We start from the raw sequence: 24,143 nt of genomic DNA, 5'->3' as shown, positions 1-24,143 counted from the left end.
TATATATATATATATATATATATATATATATATATATATATTAGGGTGATTGATACATAAATTTTGGATTTTCTTTTTACATAAGTTTCATTATTTTCTTTTTACATAAGCTTCTATTCAACCATCCAGGTTCATCATGGGTAAGGAAAAGTTCCACATTAACATCGTTGTCATCGGCCATGTCGACTCTGGAAAGTCGACCACCACCGGTCACTTGATCTACAAGCTAGGAGGTATTGACAAGCGTGTGATCGAACGTTTCGAAAAGGAAGCTGCTGAGATGAACAAACGTTCATTCAAGTACGCTTGGGTGTTGGACAAGCTAAAGGCAGAGCGTGAACGTGGTATCACCATCGATATCGCACTGTGGAAATTCGAAACCACCAAATACTACTGCACTGTCATCGACGCCCCTGGCCATCGTGATTTCATCAAGAACATGATCACCGGAACCTCCCAAGCTGATTGTGCTGTTCTCATCATCGACTCCACTACTGGTGGTTTCGAGGCTGGGATTTCTAAGGATGGACAGACTCGTGAGCACGCTTTGCTTGCCTTTACTCTTGGTGTCAAACAAATGATCTGTTGTTGCAACAAGGTACTTTTCTGGATAGATTCTGCTTCTTTTTGTCATTATTATGGTGTATTTTAAGATGGTGTTGTTAAATGTTAACACACTTCAATATTTGCTGGTTTGTAGATGGATGCTACTACACCCAAGTACTCAAAATCTAGGTATGATGAGATTGTGAAGGAAGTGTCTTCTTACCTCAAGAAAGTTGGATACAATCCAGATAAAATCCCATTTGTCCCAATTTCTGGTTTTGAGGGAGATAACATGATTGAGAGGTCAACCAACCTGGATTGGTACAAGGGTCCAACTCTTCTTGAAGCTCTTGACCAGATCAATGAACCGAAGAGACCATCGGACAAGCCTCTCCGTCTTCCACTTCAAGATGTCTACAAGATTGGTGGGATTGGAACCGTGCCAGTGGGTCGTGTTGAAACTGGGGTGATCAAGCCTGGTATGGTTGTCACTTTTGGCCCAAGTGGTTTGACTACTGAAGTTAAGTCCGTAGAGATGCACCATGAAGCTCTGCTCGAGGCTCTGCCAGGAGACAATGTTGGGTTCAATGTCAAGAATGTTGCTGTTAAGGATCTTAAGCGTGGGTATGTTGCTTCAAACTCGAAAGACGATCCGGCCAAGGGTGCAGCCAGCTTCACTTCACAGGTCATCATCATGAACCATCCTGGCCAAATCGGGAATGGGTATGCACCTGTGCTTGATTGCCACACTTCTCACATTGCGGTTAAGTTCTCCGAGCTGTTAACCAAGATCGATCGAAGGTCTGGTAAGGAGATGGAGAAAGAACCGAAGTTTTTGAAGAACGGTGATGCCGGAATGGTGAAGATGCTTCCGACCAAGCCGATGGTGGTGGAGACGTTTGCTGAGTATCCTCCGTTGGGACGGTTTGCGGTTAGGGACATGAGGCAGACGGTTGCTGTGGGTGTTATTAAGAGTGTGGACAAGAAAGATCCTACCGGAGCCAAAATCACCAAAGCTGCTGTGAAGAAGAAATGAATGGTTGGTTTTATGAGTTTGAAACTGAAAGTGAAGTGTTCTGTTTATGTTGGTTTATATAGTCTCCGATTAGGCTCGTTGTTGGGGATGGTGGTTTTGTTATTTTTCCGGCGGCATATCTGGGTGCTTGACCGGCGGTGGCACAAAACTGATTGTTTTTCGTGCTTTCAAATTTTGCATGTGCTTCGTTTTTGTTGATGATTTTGGGTTAACAATTTACTTTTATTTGTCTCTTGGTTACTATATCTTTAATTATAAAAGATTAAAATAGTAAATAATTATAAACTATTCGAATTAAAACATCAATAAATTATAAAAATAAAAATAATAATGAATTACAAATTATAAAAATGAAATCTAAGGTTTCTAAATATAGATGAAAAATTGTAATTTCTAAAAACTGGTAAGGACGAAAATTAAAAGGAAATTTACTCGTATCAACAAAAAGCATGATCTTATATTTTAAACAAAAATTTATATGTTTTTTATTTATTATTATCTATACGGATATTATATTTTTTAATATATAAATATAAGAAATAATATATAAACAGTATAATATAAGTTGAGAATTAATACATCAATTAAGACAATACATCAGTTAATATATAAATTTAAATATATATATATATACATATATGCCTATTCAGGGAAGAACTGAGTTGTTTGTGGTAACTGTGAAAACCAATATTAACCACAAATCAATAGATAAATTAGGAAATTTATAAATTTGGTAATTTTAAATTAAAATCTTAATGCAAGGATATTTTTGGTATTTTAAAACTCTCCTCTCTCCTCTCTTCTCTCTCCGGCCACCGTTCTCCGGCCTCCGGCCACCGTCCTCCGGTGATACCACTATGATACCACTGTGATACCTAAAAATATTGACTCTGTTAAACAAAAGATATATTGTGATACCTAATCATATATAAGATGCATAGTGATACCACTGTGTTACATCTTCGATCGACCACACAAACGACATCAATGTGATACCCAAGCACATATATGATGCATTGTGATACCATTGTAGTATCACCGGAGGACGGTGGCCGGAGAGAGAAGAGAGGAGGGAGGAAAGTTTTAAAATACCAAAAATATCCTTGTATTAATATTTTAATTAAAAATTGCCAAAATTATAAATTTCCTAATTTATCTATTGATTTGTGATTAATATTGGTTCTCACAGTTACCACAAACTAATTAGTTCTCATTTGATTAGGCCCCTATATATATATATATATATATAGGGTTGGGTTCACGTGAGAGCAAAGGTTTTTCGTGAGATCCGTAAGACCAATTTATGTTCATTGATCAACTTTATAAGCTAATGATCTAAAGTTGCACGGTGGCAATTTCGTGATTATTAAAAAGTCTCTGGGCAATTCTGTGATTATGAATGTTTTGATTGTAGATCTAATCCAATGGTTGAGAATTGATCTTACGGGTCTCACGAAAAACCCTTGGTCTCATATGATCCCAAGTTTATATATATATATATATATATATATATATATATATATATATATATATATAGGGTATATTTCAAATGCAATCATGTTCATTTATACAACCAATCCAACCCAATTAATTGAGATATTTATAAAAATGATTAGAGTTCATTTATTATAATTTGAATATTTATGGAAGATGAATATGGTTCATTAATTATGATCAATACTTTATATTATAAAACAATCAAAACTTCTATGAAATCACATATTAATCAAATTAAATAGACGGTTAAGATTGGGTTGTATTGGTTGTACACATGTAAAGGGTTGTATATATAAATTTAAAAGATTATAATATATAATTTAAGAAACAATATATAGATTATATATATTATAGTTTTTAACTATATTTAAGAAAATAGATAAAATAACATAGATTGTTAACGGAGTTAGTGATTAATGACCATTTTCAGAAGAAAAAAAAAGAACCATAAAGGCGGTTTCTAGACTTATTAAAATTCAGAATCCACTTTCAAAAATTTCACTAAACCTTGGGGACCAGAATTAGAGTTCACTCTTAATTGTATTTTGAAATATTTATGTGATTTTGTATAAACAATTAAACATCTTGTAACCCATATGACCTGTTAAACTTCTATTAAACTAGTAGCATAAAATATATTCAATTTCAATTAGATTCCTATTTTAATTAACATATATCTAAAATGTTAGCTTCATTGCTTAAAATGTAAAATAGATTTAAGTGCCTTAATTACGTATATAACGGGTGACTAATCAACTACAAAATGCGTAAATTTAAAATTTGGCTTCACAATATTTTTGCTATAAAGGTTCGACTTTTTTTTTACCTTCACAACATTTTGCTATGAAGTTTCAAGTGTAAAAAAGTGGTCTCATAGGTCTCACGAAAATAAATTGATCTTACGTGAACCCAAATCCCCCCCTCTATCTATAAATATAACATATATAATTCCCTAACTGGATTTTCGATAAGAGTATTTTATGATTTGATCGTTAAACAAGTTCGATATCGTTGTTTTACACATTTCAATAAGGTATCTATTGAAAATGTTTACCCATGTAATCTTTATCTTTGATTTCATCTCTCTTGTGATTATAATTTTTGAAATTTAGCTTTTAAATATATTTCCAAATTACATTTACTTGAAAAACTTATATCATAATTTATAACACTCTTTAAATACGAATTTTATATGAAAAATCAATCCCTATGCATAACGGGTTTCGGGCTGAGCCGGGCTACGCCTCATTTTTCAAGAAAACTTATTATCGGTCCAAAACGTTAGACCATACATAGTATAGGTTCCTGTCTATCGTTAGATTGGACCGTATTTGGCCATATCTAACCGGGACACCAGTAGTGGGATGGCGGGACACCACAAAGGATGCAAGCAGATGCGGATCCAGTAATTTTTGGTAGTGGTTTCACAAAATAATTACCGTAATATAAATTTTAAAAAAAATAATTATAAAATTACTGTAGGGACTATGTTTTTGGTTCATTAAATATAAACTAAGTATTTAAGCAATTAAAAAATTGCTACAATATTTTATATAAACAAATTAACCTTAATAAAAAATATGTTAATAAAAATTTGTAATCACATTAAATTGTATTTAATGATGATTGAATATTGCATTTATCGTGCATGCATTGTTCTACATCCTTTGTCATTCGTACACCCTATACAACCCTCATCTCAACCATTCAATTTTTAATCAATTAATTGTTTCTTGATATAAAGTATTAATCATAATTAATAAACTTTATTCATATTCCATAAATATTCAAATCATAATAAATGAACTCCAATCATTTTTATAAATATCTCAATTAAATGGGTTGCAAAGGTTGTACAAATGCACAAGGTTGTAAAAGAAATATACCCTATATATATATATTTGTGTAAACATTAAAAATATCTAATATTGTATTTATTTTTAGGGGTGCTTATGGATTAGGTTGATCGGGTTGAAGACATTTGAACAATCTAATCCAATACTTACGCTTTGGAAAAATCTTAATTCAACCCAACCCAAACCAAAGTGCAACCCAATCCGCACGGGTTGGTCGGATTGATACTTCGGTATATTAAAATATTCTTCTAACCTTTAATATGTTATTTCTCTACTCGTAATTTCTTTTTCATCATCAACCATTTGGTATAACTTATCCATATTTTTTACGTATATCACATTCAGTTAATTTTCTCAATTTACATATATATGTTCATAATTGCAGAACATATATATGAATAGATTGGAAATATGTGTATATGAAAAGCATGCATGATAGTGTAATTGTTTAATGTATATATTAAGAGAAATTCAACACTCATATTAAATCCAAGAAATAAAAGGATATCGGGTTCATCGGGTTGGGTTGGGTTCAAATAATAGTAACTCAATACTTACGGTTTGACAATTTTACAACTCGATTAGACATCGGGTTGCTTCGGGTTGAATTATTTCGCGTTGGGTTAGGTTGGGGGTGATCGGGTTGATCGGGTTTTTGAGCACCCCTATTTATTTCGAATGTAAAAATATACATTTTTAATGTATTTTAACTATTACTTAATTAATATAATATGGTTTTTAAACGAAAAAATGTAAAAAAAGGAAGTAAATTAAATACATTAAAGTCCTTGAAGGGTGTAAACCTTGAATGGTGAGTTTTATTTATTAAATTTTCATATAAAACCCATAAAAAAAAATTAAGTACACTTTTATCCCAAGAAACTTATGATTTCATATGTAAAAACCTTAAAAAATTACAATTATCCCCCAAAATACATTTCAGGGTTGCTTAGGCAAGGAGTTGCGGGAACGGATTCACCGCCATATGGCTGACCCGAGATGTATGTGCACCAGGTCAGTACAAGTATGATCTAGATATGCACTGTTAAGGTACGTCTCAACTTGATTGAGATTGAAAAACAGATTATGACTCCCATTATCTTGATTCACATACTTATTTATGCTTTTGTTCATAATGTAATGGTGCACGTGAAGTTGTTATGATATACATAACTATTTACGAAATTTATATTCAATAATTTGCATGTATTAATGTTTACATGTGATCCACACCTTTTTTCAAAGTTATATATTTGGTGTCGTGGATGCTTTATATCAATTAAATGTTTGATAACCGTCTATTATAAAACCTTAAAGTTACTAAGCGTTAAGTTGACTAACAACATGTATCCCATAAACACAATCAAGACCAAGTTTACCTAGGACGAAGATAAAACCTAAGTATAGTTTACTAGATGCATTCATGTATCACGTTTATGTTCTGTTAGTTCTCAGGTCTGTAGCTCTGTTGACAAAAGAGGCAGGTCGATTTTGTTCAAATACAAGACAGGCCAGGTCTTCAATTTCAACCACCCTCTCTTTGGAGCTTCAACCGTTGAATGGGTCAAAAAAAAGTCCTTCAATAATATCCTTAAAAGCAATTTTTAGGGGCTGTTTGGCAATTGCTGAATGATTTAATGTGTAATGATTAAGTGGTCAAAATGATTAAAAGACTTTCATAATATAATGTAAAATGAAATATAATTGTTTGGTAATTGTATACAATGAAATCAAGGCTCTTAATGGTTAAGGATGATCTATGATACAAAATCATTCAGAGAGTTTTAGAACCATTAAAAGACAAAGGTTGTCTATAAATGAAACTATTAAGAGATAAATAAACAACCCTTTATACCAAGTAAGGGCCTGTTTACTTATGACTTAATGAGCTTAGTGGATAAATTGGCTTATTCGCACAGACGCTCAAGACTGTTTACTTTGAGCTTAATCGCTCAGAAATGGGCTTATTCGCCCAGATGAAAAAAGGCACTTGTCCAGATTAAGCCGGCCAAAAGACTTGCCCTACCCTTCTTCTCCATCGATCTTTTGCCTGTGTTCACCACCAACCATCGATCACCTCCACTTGTCTTTCGCACAGACTTCAAATCGATTTCGGTGACGCAGGGGTTTTCACGTCATTGCTTTTGGAGATTGGGGTATTAGGATTTCGATTTGGGGTTTCGATTTTGGGTATTAGGATTTCGATTTTGGAGTTTTCACGTCATTGCTTTTGGAGATTAGGATTTCGATTGGTGATGCATCGAAGTCGAGAGAGATGAGGAGATGCAGGTTTTGTTGAGGAAGGAGATGCAGGTTTTGGTTTTTGTTCTTGGTTTTTGATTTTGGTTTTTGGGTTTTTTGTTCATGGAAGTCGAGAGAGATGAGGAGAGAAGCAACAATGCGTAGTTCAAACTCAAGGGGTAAATTGGTCATTTATGTTATTCAGACTGTTGATTCAGATAGAATAGTAAACAACAACATAAATTCATCCAGACAGACAAATTTATCCAGACAGATAAATTTATCCATACAAGACTTAATAGAAAATTTGGTAAACAGCCTCTAAGTTGGGGTTGTCTGTAATCAATTTATTTAAAAAATAAATAAAAAAGAAAGAGATTTAAAATCCCTCGCTCCTGAGCTCGGCTCACAATGTGGCTCCATCGAAGCAAAACCCAGCTGTTATTCATCTCATCCTGTCTCCTTTCAATTCTCTTTGTAAGTTTTACCCTTTCGCCTTCCATCAACAAGATCTGGGTCTTTTCCCTTCCAAGAAACACATCTGCTACTGATAACCATTTTCAACAAGCTCTCAAGGATCCCAACCAGATTCGTAGGTAAATTCTCATTCATCATGAACTGATTTTTAGCTGATGTTATCTCAATCTTTTTCTGCTCTTTCAGTATAGTTACTGATGTCATTGATTTGGTATTAGGTCTAGCGTAATTGCTTGGATCCTGTTGGGTTTGGGAAAGAGGCATAAGCTGTTATTGTATAAAATTTCTGACAATTATCTGACTTTTGGATATTATTCGTTGAAGTTCGTCGCCATTTGGCATTTGTGTATTGCATAATCTCCCGGATCCTACTGATTTCTTTAAGTTTCATCAAAAAAATTTAATCAAATTTCTCGAGGTTTTCATTGACTGGCATTTGGGAATTGCATAATTACTTGAATTATCCGAGTTTTGGATTATTGTTCGTTGAAGTTGGTCGCCAATTGTCATTTGTGTTTTGCATAATCTCTTGGATCCTACTGATTTCTGTAAGTTTCATCAAATTTTTATCAAATTTCTCGTGGTTTTCATTGAATGGCATTTGGGATTTCTATAATTACTTGTATTCTGAGGATTTTGATGAATTTCTCTCTACAGGATTTGATTTAGATTCATGTGATATATATATATCATCTTAGAATATCCTTATGAATTTTGGGCCTTGAAACTTGTAATCCAATAGTCTTATGTACATCTGAGTGTGTTTTATTTACAGATTTAGAGAACACATTTTAAATAAGATGAGGAATTAACTGACAGTTTGACTTCTAACGTAGAATGGACTAATTTGCAACTCCAAATTGACATGAAATATTCGAATTCTTGAAGATCCCGAAGCACATTGAAACTTATAACAAACATGCTACAAAAACAAAAAATATTGGGTCAATTTCATGATTGCACATCAATTTTTTGAATTTAAGAAGTTGTATATGTTTGATCTTGAATGTCAAAGTGTATCTCTTAGCAGGAAATGGCGACATTGTGGTGAAAACAGTCACTTTTTTGGTGAGTGATTCAGTAATGGGGAGGAAAGGGAGCTGGTTTTCTTCGATTAAAAAGACGTTGAGTCCGAGCTCCAAAGAGAAGAAAACCCAGGTTCTTTACAAGTATAGGTGGAAGTTGAAATGAGAACCATAAATATTTTGAGAACGTAAGAACCAACTATTTCATATCTTATATATGAAGAATAACCATGAATAATTATTTATTATGAATATCTGTTACATCTTTCATGGTGAATAAAACATGAATGGTTGGTTCCCTGGTTCTAGAAGTATTTATGGTTCTCGTTTAAATCTGCCTCTTCAAGCATAATCCATTAGATTTTGTTAGATGTCATTAGAAAATGACAATTGTGTTATTTAACCACCAGAAATCGGAGAAGAAAGGGTTTGTGGACGAAAATCCTTTAGTACCCGATACCTCAATTGTAGAAAATGTTGGCGGTTCTTGTGGTTCTCATCCAATTTCTCAACCAGAAGAGGTGAAACCAGTTGAGGTGGAGGATGAGCCTCCAAAAAGTGCATATTCGGTTGCCATCGCCACTGGTGCCGCTGTTGCCTCAACAGCAGCGACAGCCAACACGACTCCCTATTCTGGAGAAACAATGGCGGAAGAAGCAGCCATCAGAATTCAAACCACTTTTCGTGGTTACTTGGTATCTTCTTGTTGAATCAAATCGCTCATTTGTGCTATTAATCCACTGTGAATAAATAGTTGATATTATGAAATCAAACGACCCCTGTATATCTCACCTGGAAGTGGGGTCAGGGTGAGATGTACGCAGACCTGACCTCTACCCCATAGAGTGGTTGTCTCGTGAGACTGTGAATTCCATCAATAACATAAAACATACAATACTTGCTTGTGATAATCTTTTCTTGATCTTTTTGGTGTGTTTACAGGCAAGAAGGGTGTTGTGGGATTTACGAGGGCTTGTTAGATTGAAAGCAGTGGTCGAAGGGCCTAGCGTCAAGCGGCAGACTGCCAACACGCTCAAATGTACACAAAATGCATCTCATGTACAGTCGCAGATCAATTCTCGGAGGATCAGGATGTCGGAGGAGAATCAAGCTCTTCAGAGACAACTCCTACTGAAACGAGCTAAAGAAATCGCAAACTTGCAGGTCAGTTTTTATGTTTTATTGAAACATTCCCGTTTGATTACCCATAAACAGAACTTTTTGGAAATTTACTTCAAGTTGTGTTTCAATAAGTTACATGAGCGATTTTACTAGTTTATTCGCTAGTTTGCTGAACATAGCCCAAGTCTCAGATGGCTCCTTACTCTGCTCTTTTTTATCTAACTATCATCTTTTTCATAACCGGATGCACGTATTGTTACAGAACGGAGATGAATGGAACTATAGCGTGCAGTCTAAAGAACAGATGGAAGCGAAGCTTCTGAGCAAGTATGAGGCTACCATGAGAAGAGAAAGGGCGATGGCTTATTCGTTTTCTCATCAGGTAAAGGCTCGTGCTTTAAGTAGCGTTAACCATAAACTTGAATATTTGAGCATCTGATTTGAGCTCATCAGAGTTTCTACTGAAACAGCAACCATGGAAGAAGTCGGCAGGGCCGCCAAACTTGCTTTTCATGGACCCGACCAATCCTCAATGGGGTTGGAGCTGGTCAGAGAGATATATGGCGGCCCGGCCATGGGAGCCACGGGCCGAGAAAGATCCTGGAAATGATCATGCATCTGTTAAGACCGGTATCACCATTACTCGGAACGAAATTGCAAAGTCGTATGCTCGTCACCAACTCAATTCCGTCCCTTCAACTCCTCGTTCCAAAGCGGGTGGTCCGTTGGCTTCACGAAAAATCAACGCTGGTCCAAGCCCACAAGCATTTGTTTCTGGGGTTGAGGCTAACCTGGATGATGATGACTCACGGAGCGTTGTTAGTGTTCGGTCTGAGAGGAATAGAAGGCATAGCATCACGGGGTCTACCGTGAAAAATGATGAAAGTTTGGCTGGTTCTCCGTCTGCCCGTAAACACATGGTGGGTTCCACTAAGTCGGCAAAGGCGAAACAACTGGAAAAGGGTTTGTCAGATAACGGTGGTGGGAGCACGGCAGCGGCTTCTGGTGGGCGTACAAAGAAACAACTCGACTTTCCGGGTTCATTGGCGAGGCCGAGGCCGAGGCGGCATTCGGGGCCACCCAAGGTTGAAACCAGCATTTGTAATGAATTGGAGTGATATCTTGTTTAGCAGAGTGATACAAGAAAATTGTTTTGAGATTGAAAATCATTCAAACGATACTTTCAAATGTACAATTTTATAATGTATTTTTATCACATCTTTATTTACTTATTGTATCAGATTTTATGCACTTATTTTTAGTGTCTTATTGTTTTTTTCATTACTCTTTCGGTGTTTATATTTTTATTTGGCTCCCAGTTTTTTATTTTATCTTTAATTATGAAATAGATAAATTATTTTCTCTCTTTGTTATTGAGGGTAAAATTGTCATTTAATTCATTAAAAGTATAATAATTATATGTTTTTGAAGTATATAATATTTATATACGACAAATAGATAAATAATAACTTTAATTTTTAACTTTATTAAAGTCTTACTATATTTAGTGTTTTTATTTAAACATTCTACTAAAAATACTTCCTTTATTTCAAAATAAATATTCATATTTTTATTCATCGTAAAATTTCCCTTACTAATATTTACTTTCTCATTTGCAGATTTCTTAAAATAAAATAAAATGATTAAAAAACAATAAAAATAATATAACAAAAGAGGTTCTTTTTTTTTTTTTTTAATTTTTGTTAAAATAAACGAAATGGTTAGGGCAAATATATTAACTTGAGCAACAAGCGAGAAAGTCGGCGTCGCACCCCCAAATTCACCTCCAACATAAAACCAAATGAACGACACATAAGCACATCGTCTCTCGTAATTTCTCATACGAACCTGATCAAATTTGTCATACGAATCTCCTACTTTCGTCATAACCACTTATTGAATTTGCTAATTGGGCGAAAAGTTTTGGAGATTGTGCGACTAATCTATTGCTTGTTCAACGATAAAAGGAACCCTAAATTGGAAGAGCTCCAAACCCAGCTATTCTTTTCAAGTTTTCGATTCGTTCGAGCTCCGAGATACCCAATTAAATGGTTAGTCATCCATCCTACTCATTTCTCCATTATCAGATTTATCCATGTTTGTAGGTGTTGTGGTTATTAATTCTATTACACAAGTGAGGGTTTTCACGAAACAATCGCCTTACTCTTTGGGGTAATCGGACATGTTTGTGTATATCCCACCTCCAACCCTATCTTCGAATGGAACATACTGGTTTGATTATTGATTATAAATGCTAGAAGAATATACTGGTTTGATTATTCATACACGGCCACCGGTTCAAGAGCCTCAATTGGTACTAGTAGGGACACTAGTTCTCCGGCTAAGGCCACCATACTTCGGTGGTGTTTGGATGTGCGTTTTCAAAGTGATTCAGTAATCATAATAAGATTGTCCAATGGAACAAAGGGATTAGAGTTGTGGGTATTAATACAATTTTACTTTACCTTCGAAAATTAGCTTCGTTGCAGCAATTCTTCATTATTTGCCCTTATAAATCATGAAGCAAAATCAGAATCAAATTTGGCAAACAGGGTAGAAACCGATCATTGCAACTTACCCAAACACCCTTTAGTTTCTACGAATCTTCTTTTTAGTCTGATCGGTTTACCATTAGGTGGTGTTGCCCTTATTCGCAAAACATATGTTCCCACCAACCAAAACCGAATAGACCTTTTCATTGGGCTTGCTAGCCTAGCTTCTATGAGTTCTGCGATTCTTGTTCTTTATGCATAAATGATAAATGTAACGGTTGTGTGCCGGATTAGAATTTAGAAAACATGGATGGAGGTAAGGTCTACGCAAATCTTACCATGTTTAGACCCCCAGGGACTCATTGAGTTTGTTTTGGTTTGGTTTTGTTACTTCTAACTGAACCAAGCCGAATATATCTCCTCTGTATATTTTGATTGCATTACTTGTAGTAGCATAGAAGCAAGTTATGGATATGGAGTCTAACGCTAGAACCTCCATTCCAACAGGCTACTCCACTCATGGCAGGGCTTGCAGTTGCTGCTGCTGCGTATGCTGGTCGATATGGCATCCAAGCCTGGAATGCTTTCAAGGCTCGACCAGCTTCACCCGCATTCCGCAAATTCTATCAAGGGGGTTTCCAACCTCAAATGACAAGAAGAGAAGCTGCTCTTATTCTTGGAGTAAGGTATATATATTGCCAAAAGCTTCATGCTGGGTTCGTTTGGTTTGGTTTTTTGGATTTTTGTCACAATTGAGATACCAACCAATTCTTGCTTCTCTGCTTTCTTGCAAACTGTACCCTTTACATCTGTTTCCGTATAGGGAAAGTACTGCGATGGATAAGGTTCGAGAAGCTCATCGAAGGGTGATGGTTGCAAACCATCCAGATGCTGGTGGCAGTCATTACCTTGCTTCCAAAATTAACGAAGCCAAAGATATGATGATGAGGAAGTCGAAGAACACCGATTCTGCTTTCTGATCTCTATCTCTATATCTATTTGTGCAACTAGAATTACAAGGCCTTCTTAGGCTTCAATTGCGTTTCTTGAGAGGAAAGAAAAAAGTGTTTTCTGTATGATGATGATTCATTGAATTGGAAAGGTAGAAGCAACTTTAAAGTTTATGAATATTGGCGTATTGACCATCACTGATTCATCTTAAAAGCTTGTATAAAGCGAATGGCGTTTTTAACCCATCGGCGTAGGATATACTTGCTGAATCCGGTCAATTTGGTTTGATTCAAAGTCGATCTACGTACATCTTACCATACTCTTAGGGGCTGTTTGGCAATTGCAGAATGATTTGGTGTAGAATGATTAAGAGGCTCTCTTGATATAGTACAAAATGAAATATAATTGTTTGATAATTGTGTACAATGAAATTAAGGCTTTTAATTGTTAAGGGAGATCCATGATACAAAATCATTCAGAGGGTTTTAGAACCATTAAGAGGCAGCCTTTTATTTTGCCAAACAAGATTCACCTCTTAACGATTCAGAGGTTGCCTCTTAATGGACCTATTAAGAGGTAAACAAACAACCCCTTATCTTTATGTGGGATGTAATGTGTTTTTGTAGATGTTGAATAAAAATCGATTTAAGGTTGATTCATGTGAATTCTCTAAACTAAATCTATGTTTTGGGCAGACCGATTTTGTTTAATTGCACAACAGTCACTCGACCATAAACCAGATCCTGCGGGAAACAGGTTTGAATCCCTCCACTAGCCGTTAAGTCAGCTATGAAATGAAATGCGTTCTCACTAGGAACGGGTTCCATGTGAGCCTATCGGGGTTGCCAGTCATCAATTCTTGCTCAAATAAGAATAAAACCAAAACTAGCAAGAAAATGTGCATGTTAAATAGCAGAGTACAGCAACTCATTTGTCCATCGACATTCAAAACCCTAAAACAACCCGCACAAACGAGCAGTGTCGAAACAGATTCCTAAAGAATAACACAACAATTTTTCTTGCAACATAAAAACCTCTTTCGAGATAAAAACCTGTGAAGTATATGCTACGTAACCAAAATATCTAAAACTGGAAATTGAAGTCAGTTTAGTTGAGGAGGATTGGGGGGTCGTTATCTTGATCCTCTTCTTCTAAAGAACCTTCGATGGGACCTCGTGGTTCTCCAAAGAGAGTCGATAGTATCGTTCTATGGCATTCATCACACAAGTACAAGTAAGAAAAATGGCCTTGATCAGGGAGTCTATGCACAATAGCACTTGGTAGAACACGAGCCACATAGTCGATGACCTTGCCACAAACCAGATCCTCCATTCCCTATTCACGAATTGAATTTAAAAACACCATGAAAACAATGGCCAAAAGGATTGAACACGAGCAACAAACATAAGTTGTGAAAAGATTGCAAACCTGCCATATATGAATTGGTTCTTGAAATCCAACTAATTCGCATTCTGCTTCACTGGACATGAAGTTGAACCAATGAAACAAGCCTTTCTGTGGGCATTTCCTCTGCACTTGTAGATCTGTCAGACTAAATGGCCAATTCGACACTTGTAATACGGCTTCCTCTAAAAATGGTTTCACATTTCCCTGCCTAATCGACTCCTCCACGTCCCTTTGCCAGAATTCTTTAAAAACTGGATCCTCAGTCAAAGCTTTATCCTGTGGAAATCAAGAATCTCATGCCGGGTAGTAAGGTTATGTTCACTCCAAGACAGCAAGTCTCGGTTCATTCACCGTTTAGCAGTCATGGATGAGGTCAAAGTTTCAAAAATGAAATATATTTACAAGGTTAAAATGAGCTTCACCTGTCCTGCAAGGGAAAAAGACAGCCACTTTTCAATAGGCCCGTGTTTTCCAGAAAGGAAAGTTCGGCGGTAGAAGAACCTGAGAAATCTCGGAAACTGTCGAGCTAAATAATACATCAATTTCCTTCTTCTCATCCACTTCTCCCAAGTTCCTAACCTCTCTTCCTTCATCATGCCCGGGTCATATGGATTAACCATTGGAGCAACCAACGCTGCACCTGTTGAAATCACATTATGGTTTCCAATGTGATATCTATCCATCTTTACAAGTTACGTTTCTGATTAACGTTTCTTCTTTAAGGGAATATTAAGCATTTTGGTAGGCAAAAACTATGGCATCGTGTTATTTTGCCCATCTTTTTTTGGTAACCATGGGGGTCAAGGCCAACTTGTGCACACCTCGACTAATCCCATGGGGCCATGAAGATAACAACCAGGCTACCTATGGGGAGTAGCCCCAAGAGCCTTTATTTGCAATTGAGCTGGCCCTCAAGGTCTGAAGCAGTCTGAGAATATTAAGCATTTCATAACTAAAAAAGTGGTAGTATCTTAGAAGTCTAGGAAGGTAAACTCACCTGCAATTTTACCAGGTATGTACCTTAAGGCAGCCCAAGCATGCATAGCCCCACTCGAATATCCCAGCACCCAGAATTTGTTGTCGATTTTAACAGCTTCCGCTAAGTGTAAAAGATCCATCGCCGATGAGTGAAGAGTCCTATTTGGGTGCACATCACTTTCCCCAAACCCAGGAAGATCATAGGTTACCAATCGGACGCCAAATTCTTCCAGCAGTGACAATTTAATGCCTGGTATTCCTGTAAAAGGAGAGTCATCCTTCTTTATAAACATTCTGCAGAAAAGAAGGCCCCAGAAAGTAGGGAACAAATGGCTTTCTCTAATCTAGTTACAAGAAAGAGTAGTTAAGTAACCATTTTTACCTGCAAGCCGAGAAGACAGAAAGCTATGAGCAGCAACGAGGGAATATCTAGCTCTGTCGGCAGAAACTCCTTGCTCAAGATATGACATGTTTCTACCATCGGGAAGTAATATCCGCCTAGCGCTAGGAGGATGTACTCGAACAAGTGGAACTGGAGTGTTGTCATATTTAATATTCACACTTAAAACTGCAACATGTAACAACATTGAGAAGATGTTAAACTGGTCCAACTAGTGAGGAATGAAAAAAGGACAAAACTCCAGTAACAAATGTTCTTCTGAATGCATGAAGTGATTACTTAAACCAACGTGATGATCTGGGAGAGTCTTCTGGATATAAAGTCCCGGTGATTGTGAGACTGAGAGTTGCCACTAATAGGGTGTATGTATTTTGAACATTTAAAAAAAATATCTCGCTCCAAACAGCAAAAGGAAGAAAATAAATATTAGGGTTAAATTAAAGTTACACGACACTATAACCGACACCATGTCATCAAATAAGATGAACATTCTTCCAAATAATTGGCAGTACCTCCTATTAAGCGAATAGGCCAACTATTTATGTACGGTTCCTTTTCTACTTGGTATTAGCAGCTTTAATGTATAAGCTCTGAAAGTTCAACAGATTCTTGATCCCAGTTCACCTAACATCTGGGACCAAGCAGGCAAGTGATTTCTAAAATATCAGTTTCCAACTCGCTATATTAGCTGAGAGAAACAAACAATTGCGTATGTAGAACTCCATTAGATCACTCTCAATAAAATCCCTTAAGGAGAGAAGGGAGGTTCCAACAAATATTGAGGATAACTGGCCCAAGTCTAGCTCATGCTGGACTCCAACATGCCTCCTCCAACAGAGGCTAGATGGGCACATATTGCGGTAGAGTATCCTGAGGGGGTCAGACGAGTACAAATTGCCCCAGAGTGACAAGTCCCTAGAATTGCAAACTTTGGTTCTAATACCATGTGAGAATATGTGGGACCACGTTAAATTACTCTCTGTAAAAAGACTTTCAGGAGAGAAAGGAGGTCCCAACATATGTTGAGGACAAATGGTCCAAGTCTAGCAGACATGGGACTCCAACAAACTGGACCAATAAGAATGTGCTGATAAGCCAGAGGATATTATTACTTTGTTTACTAACACTAAAACATACACTAACATTCCCCTTGGACTTGAGCAATCTCATCTTAACTACACATAATAGTTATCCTGACAATATTAAGTTTATTGCTACAAAAGCCCTACAAGTATTCTTAAGAAACTATCTGCATTCGCCTGTTCCTTGGAAGATGTTAGTAAACCAACTGGAAATTGAACAAAACGAAACAACCCCCCAAAACAAGCAAGAACCAAAGAGTTCAACAGAAAAGACAATGCTCTAAATCTTCAAATGGGAATGTAATGCTAGATATTCATTAGACTTGTTTTTGGACATAGCAAAGAATACTAAAGTTTTGACATAAAAGACTCTCAGGCCCTGTTTGCTAGCAGCTTAATGAGCTTAACGGGACTCACGGTTTATTCGGTCAGCTACATGACTGTTTGGTAGAGGCTTAATGATACAGAAAGTGGCTTATTCGGTAAGATATAGGAGAGTTTTATGCAGAAAGCTAAGTTTGTTCCAAACCTGCCCCTGCCATGCTCTTTCCGTCTATAAAAAAACACCCCAAAACAAAAACCTTCCCAATCTACAAGGACAGGTTAATCCACACAGACGGCTTTATCCATATAGGACTCATGGAAAACCAACCAACCAGCCCCTAATCTTACTAGTCCCAAAATCCACCAGAAGTTCCTGAAAAATCAATTTCCTGTATGGAAATTCACTTTCAATATCTGTTTCTGCTCAAATTTTACAGTACATAAGATTTCACACTGAGCTCACAAGATATAGATGAAGTGAAGTCGCTCAATATCGAAATTACCTGACAGAGCAATGAGGAAAACGGATAATATCACCGGCCAGGCATGAACGGGATCACGATCCTCCGGCAAAAAGTCATTCAAAACACTCAATTTTCCGGCAACCACTCTGGACGGCCCTCTCACTTTTTTCACTATATAAGAATCATCAGTCAACACACTCTGTAGAACTACATCCTTACACCCTTTCCCTAATTCAATAGCTATCTCTCCCCAAGCTTTGGCAAACCCTTTCATTTGATCCTTAAAGCTCTCGGATTCCACCCGTTCCCCTTCCCCTTCCAACACCGTCTTCAACTCAAAGGACGGCGTTGAGAGGCTACTGACAGTGTGATCGCCACCACCGGTATATCGTATTCCAGTGTCCTCCACCAGACTCGCTAGCTCCTCCGTCCATGATTTCGATCTCCCCACCTCCTCCATTTTACCTTCTTTTTTTTCTTCTTCTTCAAGTTGACTACCAGCTTCACCACCACCACCTCGATAGCATCTTCACTTTCTAATTTCCAAATAGCAGCAATCCATTTTCAGATAAAACAGACTCAACATATAACAAACATATCAAAAAAGGCATTTGTACAGATTTGCTTGAATGAGAAGATAAAGACCAAAATCTGAGTAGGAACAATAGCTTTACAAGCGTGAAATTCAATCTATGAATAAATAAAACAGAAAATTGCATAAACCCTACGCCATAAAGGGGTTATTCTCCACTTTTTGCTTTACGACAAGATAGTACAGTAGTACAATATGACACCGCATCAAATAAAAACCGTCATTTCAGAAGTGGTCGGCGTTTTGCCTTGATTGTTCAAAACAGTTTTCAGTTTTCATTCATTCACATGATTCCGGCCATCAAAGGAGATATCCTCGAGCTCCGGTCTTGATGTAAAGCGTTTTTGCAGATTCAAAAACTCTCTGTGGGATTGAGATTTTGATTGAAACTTAGATTATTTTCCTAGTTTTGGGGGTGGGGTAAAGCAAGGTCGGTGGTGGGGTCATTTTGCAGGATCTGATGCATGCTCTGGCGTCAACGGAGTAATCCCCTTCTTTTTATATCATTATTACTATTCTCTTCGACACTTTTTAATTCAGCAAATGGAAACTGAAATTCTTTTTTAAATTCATGTTTACTTTTGGTTGGTTCGAGCTTCATTCTAAATGTCAAAAATATCAGGAGGTTTTAGGTTTAAATTCAAAGAGGAATAAAAATCTTCTTATAGTTATGGAGGTTCAAATACGATGACTCCAGACTATCTGCAAAACAAGTAATCATTCTGGAATTAATCGGTTCGCATAGCGGGTTGGATATCTAGATTAATCAAAAAAAAAATAACACTTTCTTTATTTATAAATTTAAAATTATAAGATAGTTAACGGTCGTTAAAACAAATACATTAAATGAGGACATTGTATCCTTTTATCAATTTTATGATTTTGGTCTATGTGACGTTTATTGAATACAAGACAAAAAAATGGGTAAAACAATAAAAACAATATCAATTTTATTTTTGGTCTACGTGACGTTTATTAAGTATTCTTTTATAAGTATAACTCAATGATTATCCTAATTATATTTTAGATTTTTTATATTTAAAATGAGATGTTTAACATGTAGTTGATTATGTTTATCTGCAGTTAGTTACACGAATTCAAACATGAGGCTTTAATAAATTGTACTTACGTATAGTTTACTTGTAACCTCGAATTTTAAGTAATATATATCAATATACAGTGTTTTATGCATAAAAAATAGTTTTTAAGAGTATTTATCAAATGTTTTATAATATAGTATAGATTAGAGGGTATGACTAATTCAAACCTTTTTACATGTTGGTCATCTTATAATTTTAAAATTAAAAGGATGAAATGTGGTATCTTCAACAAACCACAGGGACAAAATTTGTAGTTTGCTACTTTGCTCTAAAAAATAATAATAATATTGAATTTCAGCACTTAAACGAATAATCGTTTTTTTTATGCATTGGGATTGAATTACGTCAAGATTGAATTTCATTTGTTTTACAGACCAAATAACACGAAGAAATTAAGCGAATGGAATTTGACTTTTTAATTACTTCTTGTTCTGTCAATCTGCAAATCAAATTCTCTCTGGGTTTCATAATTGAGGGTTCCTTCGTCATAGTGTCAATTATCAGCATTTTCACCAATTACAATTGTCCGTCAAGAGTTCACGTCTTATACATGCATTTTGTTCTTAAACACCGGGGGTTTTTAACTCATAACGTGTGTTTGATTAAAAGTTGAAAGCAATTTACAACTTTATATCCGGGTTGCATGTTTGATGTCTTCATATTCATTTAGGCATTGTTTGTTTTTTTATAAAATAACTCTTATCAACATCTTATGTCTGATTTCTTTCGTGATACTGTGGCGCTTTTTTTAGAAATGACACACGATATTTATGGTGGTTTAGAGTTCAGACTCGTCGTTCTAATATACTTTTCCTAGACTCATCTCAAAAGATAGTCAGTAGTTGACTCATTTTAAAGGTATTGATGAGATGATTGTAATTATATAATTTGTAAACAGAGAAACATATTTTATTGATGTATTTTAGTTAATATACGGTTTATGTATGATAATCTGATAAATGTGTAAAATGAAAAATTAAGGATATAAAGTAAATTAAGTAACTAATTACAACTGTATAAAATGTAATTAAATATCAATATTCACGCAAACTTTTTAGGCATATGCGTAAATATCAATTTTTTTTTTTTAAATTTGGAAAACTAGTTTTTCATAAAATGTAGCTATTTAAAGAATTTGCTTTTTTAACAGTGATTATAAAGTGAATTGATTCGGGTAAATGAACTAGTTTTGTCAATTTCACGTCATTTTATACAACACAAGCAAATAATAATGATCCTTACTACAGGTGTAAGTGTGAGGAAAGTTTAAGTCATGTATCAGAAGGACTGAAGGTGAGTTTGAGACCTTATATTTTCATAATCTTATCTATATCAAATTATCAAATAAGGTTGGGTTCCGGTGAGAATGAAAGTTATCATGAGAAGATAAGAAAAATAATCTTTACCCTTGGATCAATCATAATTAAAGAAAATCACTTGATCAACACTAATGCGATAAACTGGATCAATTCTCTTATAACACGTAATTCATGAATTGTTTTGGGATTAAAATCGATCAAGGACAATCATTTTTTACACTTCTCATCTTAACTCATATTATCATACGATCGTTCGTCTTACGACAAAAATCTATTTTCCTATCCAATTGTTTGAAATAAATAATGTAAATTAATTAATTTTATTAAAAATATCTGAAAACAATGTAATTAATTTGAACATACAAGGTTACGAGTACACTATTCTTCTTATAGGTTTTTGTCTTGTAGCGAGAAATAGCGACTTGGAGCCTTCATCTATTCGAAAACGATCCTAATTTTCAATGGGGAAAATGCACAAAATAACAACCTAATTTTAATATAAATTTTCTTATACTAGCATTTTATTTCCAGTTTTTCTTATTACAACAATGTACTTTCAAAATATTTTTTTATTAGAGCATCGTACTTTAAAAAATTTACCCGTTATAGCATTGAGTAATATTTTAAATTAAATTTATCTATTACACCAGGTTTTTTTGTCACCTCATCGTCCATGTAGGCTATCCACATGTACGATAGTGTTGACATGACATTTCTTATTATGACATTATACTTTCAAAATTACTTTATTACAACATTATCAATTTCTATTACAACATTGTATTTTTAATTTTAATATTTTTATCATTTAAACATTGTAAATTTAATCAAATATATTTACTGAAAGTTATAATATTAGAAATTAAAATGTTTACAAAAGATCACTATTTCACGGATAAAAATATTCATAAAATATCATTCGTTCATCGAATTCATCGTAAATTTCATGACTTACTTTGCAATGCCAAAAACTAAAAAAATGGAATATCTTAAAAAAAAACCCATCCTATTCAAAGAAAAATAAAAAGTCAACGAAAAAATATGTTTTCTTTTGAAACATAACTATTTTGAGAAACAATAACCGTAAAAGTCAAATAAGATACTTAAATAGGCGAAAGATCGTGTGAGAATGAAAGTTATGGTGAGAAACGTAAGAAGAGATTTAAACATTTGATAAATTTCAATATCATGCTACCCATGAATTACGCTTTACAAAAAAATTGATCCGGTGCATCTCGGTACATCTCAGTAGTGTTAACATTCAATTATGATTTATCAAAGGGTGAAGATCTTCTTTTACACTTTTCATCACAACTTTATTTCTCACTGAAACCCAACTCACTCAAATAAACGTTTTCCAACTTATAAACCTTTAAATGGATTATTTTCAAACTATAAACTATTAACTGTGTTATTAAAATAACAATTAAAAAAAACATTTTCTCAATGTATTTTGTTTCAGAAAATTGGAAATATTAAATTGTTTGTTCACATTTTGTTCAAAATTGAATTTATTGAGAAACGGATAAATTTGGTATATTAAAAAATGAGACCAATTAATACGAATCTATACTAATATTGACAATTTAATGCATATTAAATGCAGCATAACATGGGCCAAACATATATTATAATTTTTTTTTTAATTAACCTAGATATCCAATCTGCTATTTAAACCGATTAATTACAGGACGACCACTTGCGTTGTAGGTAGCTCGAAGTCATCGTTTTTGAACCTCCGTGGCCATAAGAGAATTTTTATTTCTTCTTGAATTTGAACCCGAGACTTCCAAGCACTTTTGACCTTTGGAGCTCAAGTTCAAACCAATCAAACACTACCCTTATTGTTTAGACAAATCATTCCAAAATCATATTTCATTGCAAATACATTTATATATATATTTTTTACTTTATGCAATAAAAATGTATTTCTAACTAAAAGTTATATCTTATAAGATTTTCGTTATAAATTCTTATAACGAACACTTGTTTAAAAAGTCAAACATCTATAAATTTCACATGATTTGTTATTTAATTTTAACGGATATTTTTTTAGGAAGTTTAAAACGCAAGTCGTTACTAATTTTTATTTGTCAAAACTTATGAAAATGACGATGCAACAAACACATAGAAATGAATTTAATAACCTTAACTTTGTCCAAATATAAGACAAGTTTCAGGTTTGATTTTGGGCCCTCAACTAGCCTCACTCAGCCCTCAGCTGTTGAGTGAGCAAAAAAAAAAATGTCTCATACATTGATGTCTTTGAAGACGATTCTGTATGAGTCCAATTAGGGTTCTCGGTAATCAACTTTTTATCCAAATTGCTTAAATATCACAAACGTGTAAATAATCGTCCAAGAAAAACATCATTCCCTTTATTAAAAGAAAATATCATCTCGTGAACATCAAATGTCAATTAATTTTATATGTCAGTATGTAGTAATTTATATCATCGAATTTATTTTGAAAAAAGGAATAAATTCAGTAAGCAACACATGTTACCCGATGTATACGTGCAATGTGTGGATTTTTTAATATAAAGAAACAAATCAACAAGATTCTATACATTAAATACAATTGTTGACGAATAAATGTTGTCTCTTATTTTTTTTATTTGATATAAAGAATCGTATGTATTAATGTCGTTACCAGTTAAGTAAAAAACAGGTAACCTGCTTATTTAAATTAAGTCTAAAATTAGATCATCATGTTTCAATTTATTTGACATGATTATTGAGCAAATAAATAATGTCTTTAATTGAAAGCATGAGTAAATCAAGAGTAAAAGGGAAGTTAAAGGCCAAAAAGTATAAAACATTTGTCTTTCTTCCACTTTTGCCCTTTTCTTTTAATTTCCCTTGTGTTGTGAATTTGGTTGGTGGAAGTGGGGTTAGTTCCAATTAGGTGTGGAGTTCATTCAAAGGATTGTGTTGATGCTTGCCACAAACCCACTTTCCAGAGCAATTATGCTGCAATTACTTGTACTTTATGCATCAAGTTTTGTACCTTTATCTTGATTTATTGATTTTAAGCTATGTAGAAAAGGGTAGATTTGACCATTTGTTTGTTTTCGTTATTGGGCATTGATTGAATTAGGGTTTTCATGGTGACATCATTCATTGGTACCCTTTTACTTGGAGATAGCATACATATATGTGACAAATCTTGTTTCTCTCAAGTATTCCTCCCAAAACCATAGTAGGTACTTTGGGTTGAAGGGTAGTTTAGACA

The 24,143-nt window shown here is 34.7% G+C and overlaps 4 protein-coding genes across 4 annotated transcripts in view; 3 read left to right on the top strand and 1 right to left on the bottom strand.

Annotated features, from left to right (window-relative positions):
* Positions 1-1,783, top strand: part of LOC112521226 (elongation factor 1-alpha 1) — a 3,180-nt gene extending 1,397 nt beyond the window's left edge. Inside the window, exons 2-3 of the mRNA XM_025129953.1 lie at positions 130-598; positions 701-1,783. Of these exons, the coding sequence (XP_024985721.1) occupies positions 137-598; positions 701-1,582 (1,344 nt within the window). The 5' untranslated portion in view covers positions 130-136 and the 3' untranslated portion in view covers positions 1,583-1,783. The remainder of the gene's footprint in view (positions 1-129; positions 599-700) is intronic.
* Positions 1,784-8,736: 6,953 nt separating this feature from the next.
* Positions 8,737-10,988, top strand: LOC112522029 (protein IQ-DOMAIN 1-like). Its single transcript, XM_025131084.1, has 5 exons — positions 8,737-8,811; positions 9,089-9,373; positions 9,621-9,842; positions 10,063-10,182; positions 10,271-10,988. Exons 1-5 carry the CDS (start codon positions 8,737-8,739, stop codon positions 10,916-10,918), a joined length of 1,350 nt encoding a protein of 449 aa, XP_024986852.1. The 3' UTR covers positions 10,919-10,988.
* Positions 10,989-11,562: 574 nt separating this feature from the next.
* On the top strand, positions 11,563-13,559 carry LOC112520842 (mitochondrial import inner membrane translocase subunit TIM14-3-like). The gene is made up of 3 exons (XM_025129455.1): positions 11,563-11,851; positions 12,800-12,978; positions 13,116-13,559. The coding sequence occupies exons 1-3, from the start codon at positions 11,849-11,851 to the stop codon at positions 13,270-13,272; spliced, it is 339 nt and encodes a 112-aa protein (XP_024985223.1). The 5' UTR covers positions 11,563-11,848; the 3' UTR covers positions 13,273-13,559.
* Positions 13,560-13,865: 306 nt separating this feature from the next.
* Positions 13,866-18,857, bottom strand: LOC112520841. Its single transcript, XM_025129454.1, has 6 exons — positions 17,938-18,857; positions 16,011-16,196; positions 15,648-15,887; positions 15,073-15,290; positions 14,672-14,926; positions 13,866-14,578 (listed from the first exon to the last, which is right to left on the bottom strand). The coding sequence occupies exons 1-6, from the start codon at positions 18,356-18,358 to the stop codon at positions 14,351-14,353; spliced, it is 1,548 nt and encodes a 515-aa protein (XP_024985222.1). The 5' UTR covers positions 18,359-18,857; the 3' UTR covers positions 13,866-14,350.
* Between the last annotated feature and the right edge of the window lie 5,286 nt (positions 18,858-24,143).

This window comes from Cynara cardunculus (genome assembly GCF_001531365.2).
Source record: "Cynara cardunculus var. scolymus isolate 2C chromosome LG 11, CcrdV1, whole genome shotgun sequence".
Lineage (NCBI taxonomy): Eukaryota > Viridiplantae > Streptophyta > Magnoliopsida > Asterales > Asteraceae > Cynara > Cynara cardunculus.
Note: the sequence above shows the minus strand (reverse complement) of the source record. Positions and strands in the feature narration are given on the sequence as shown.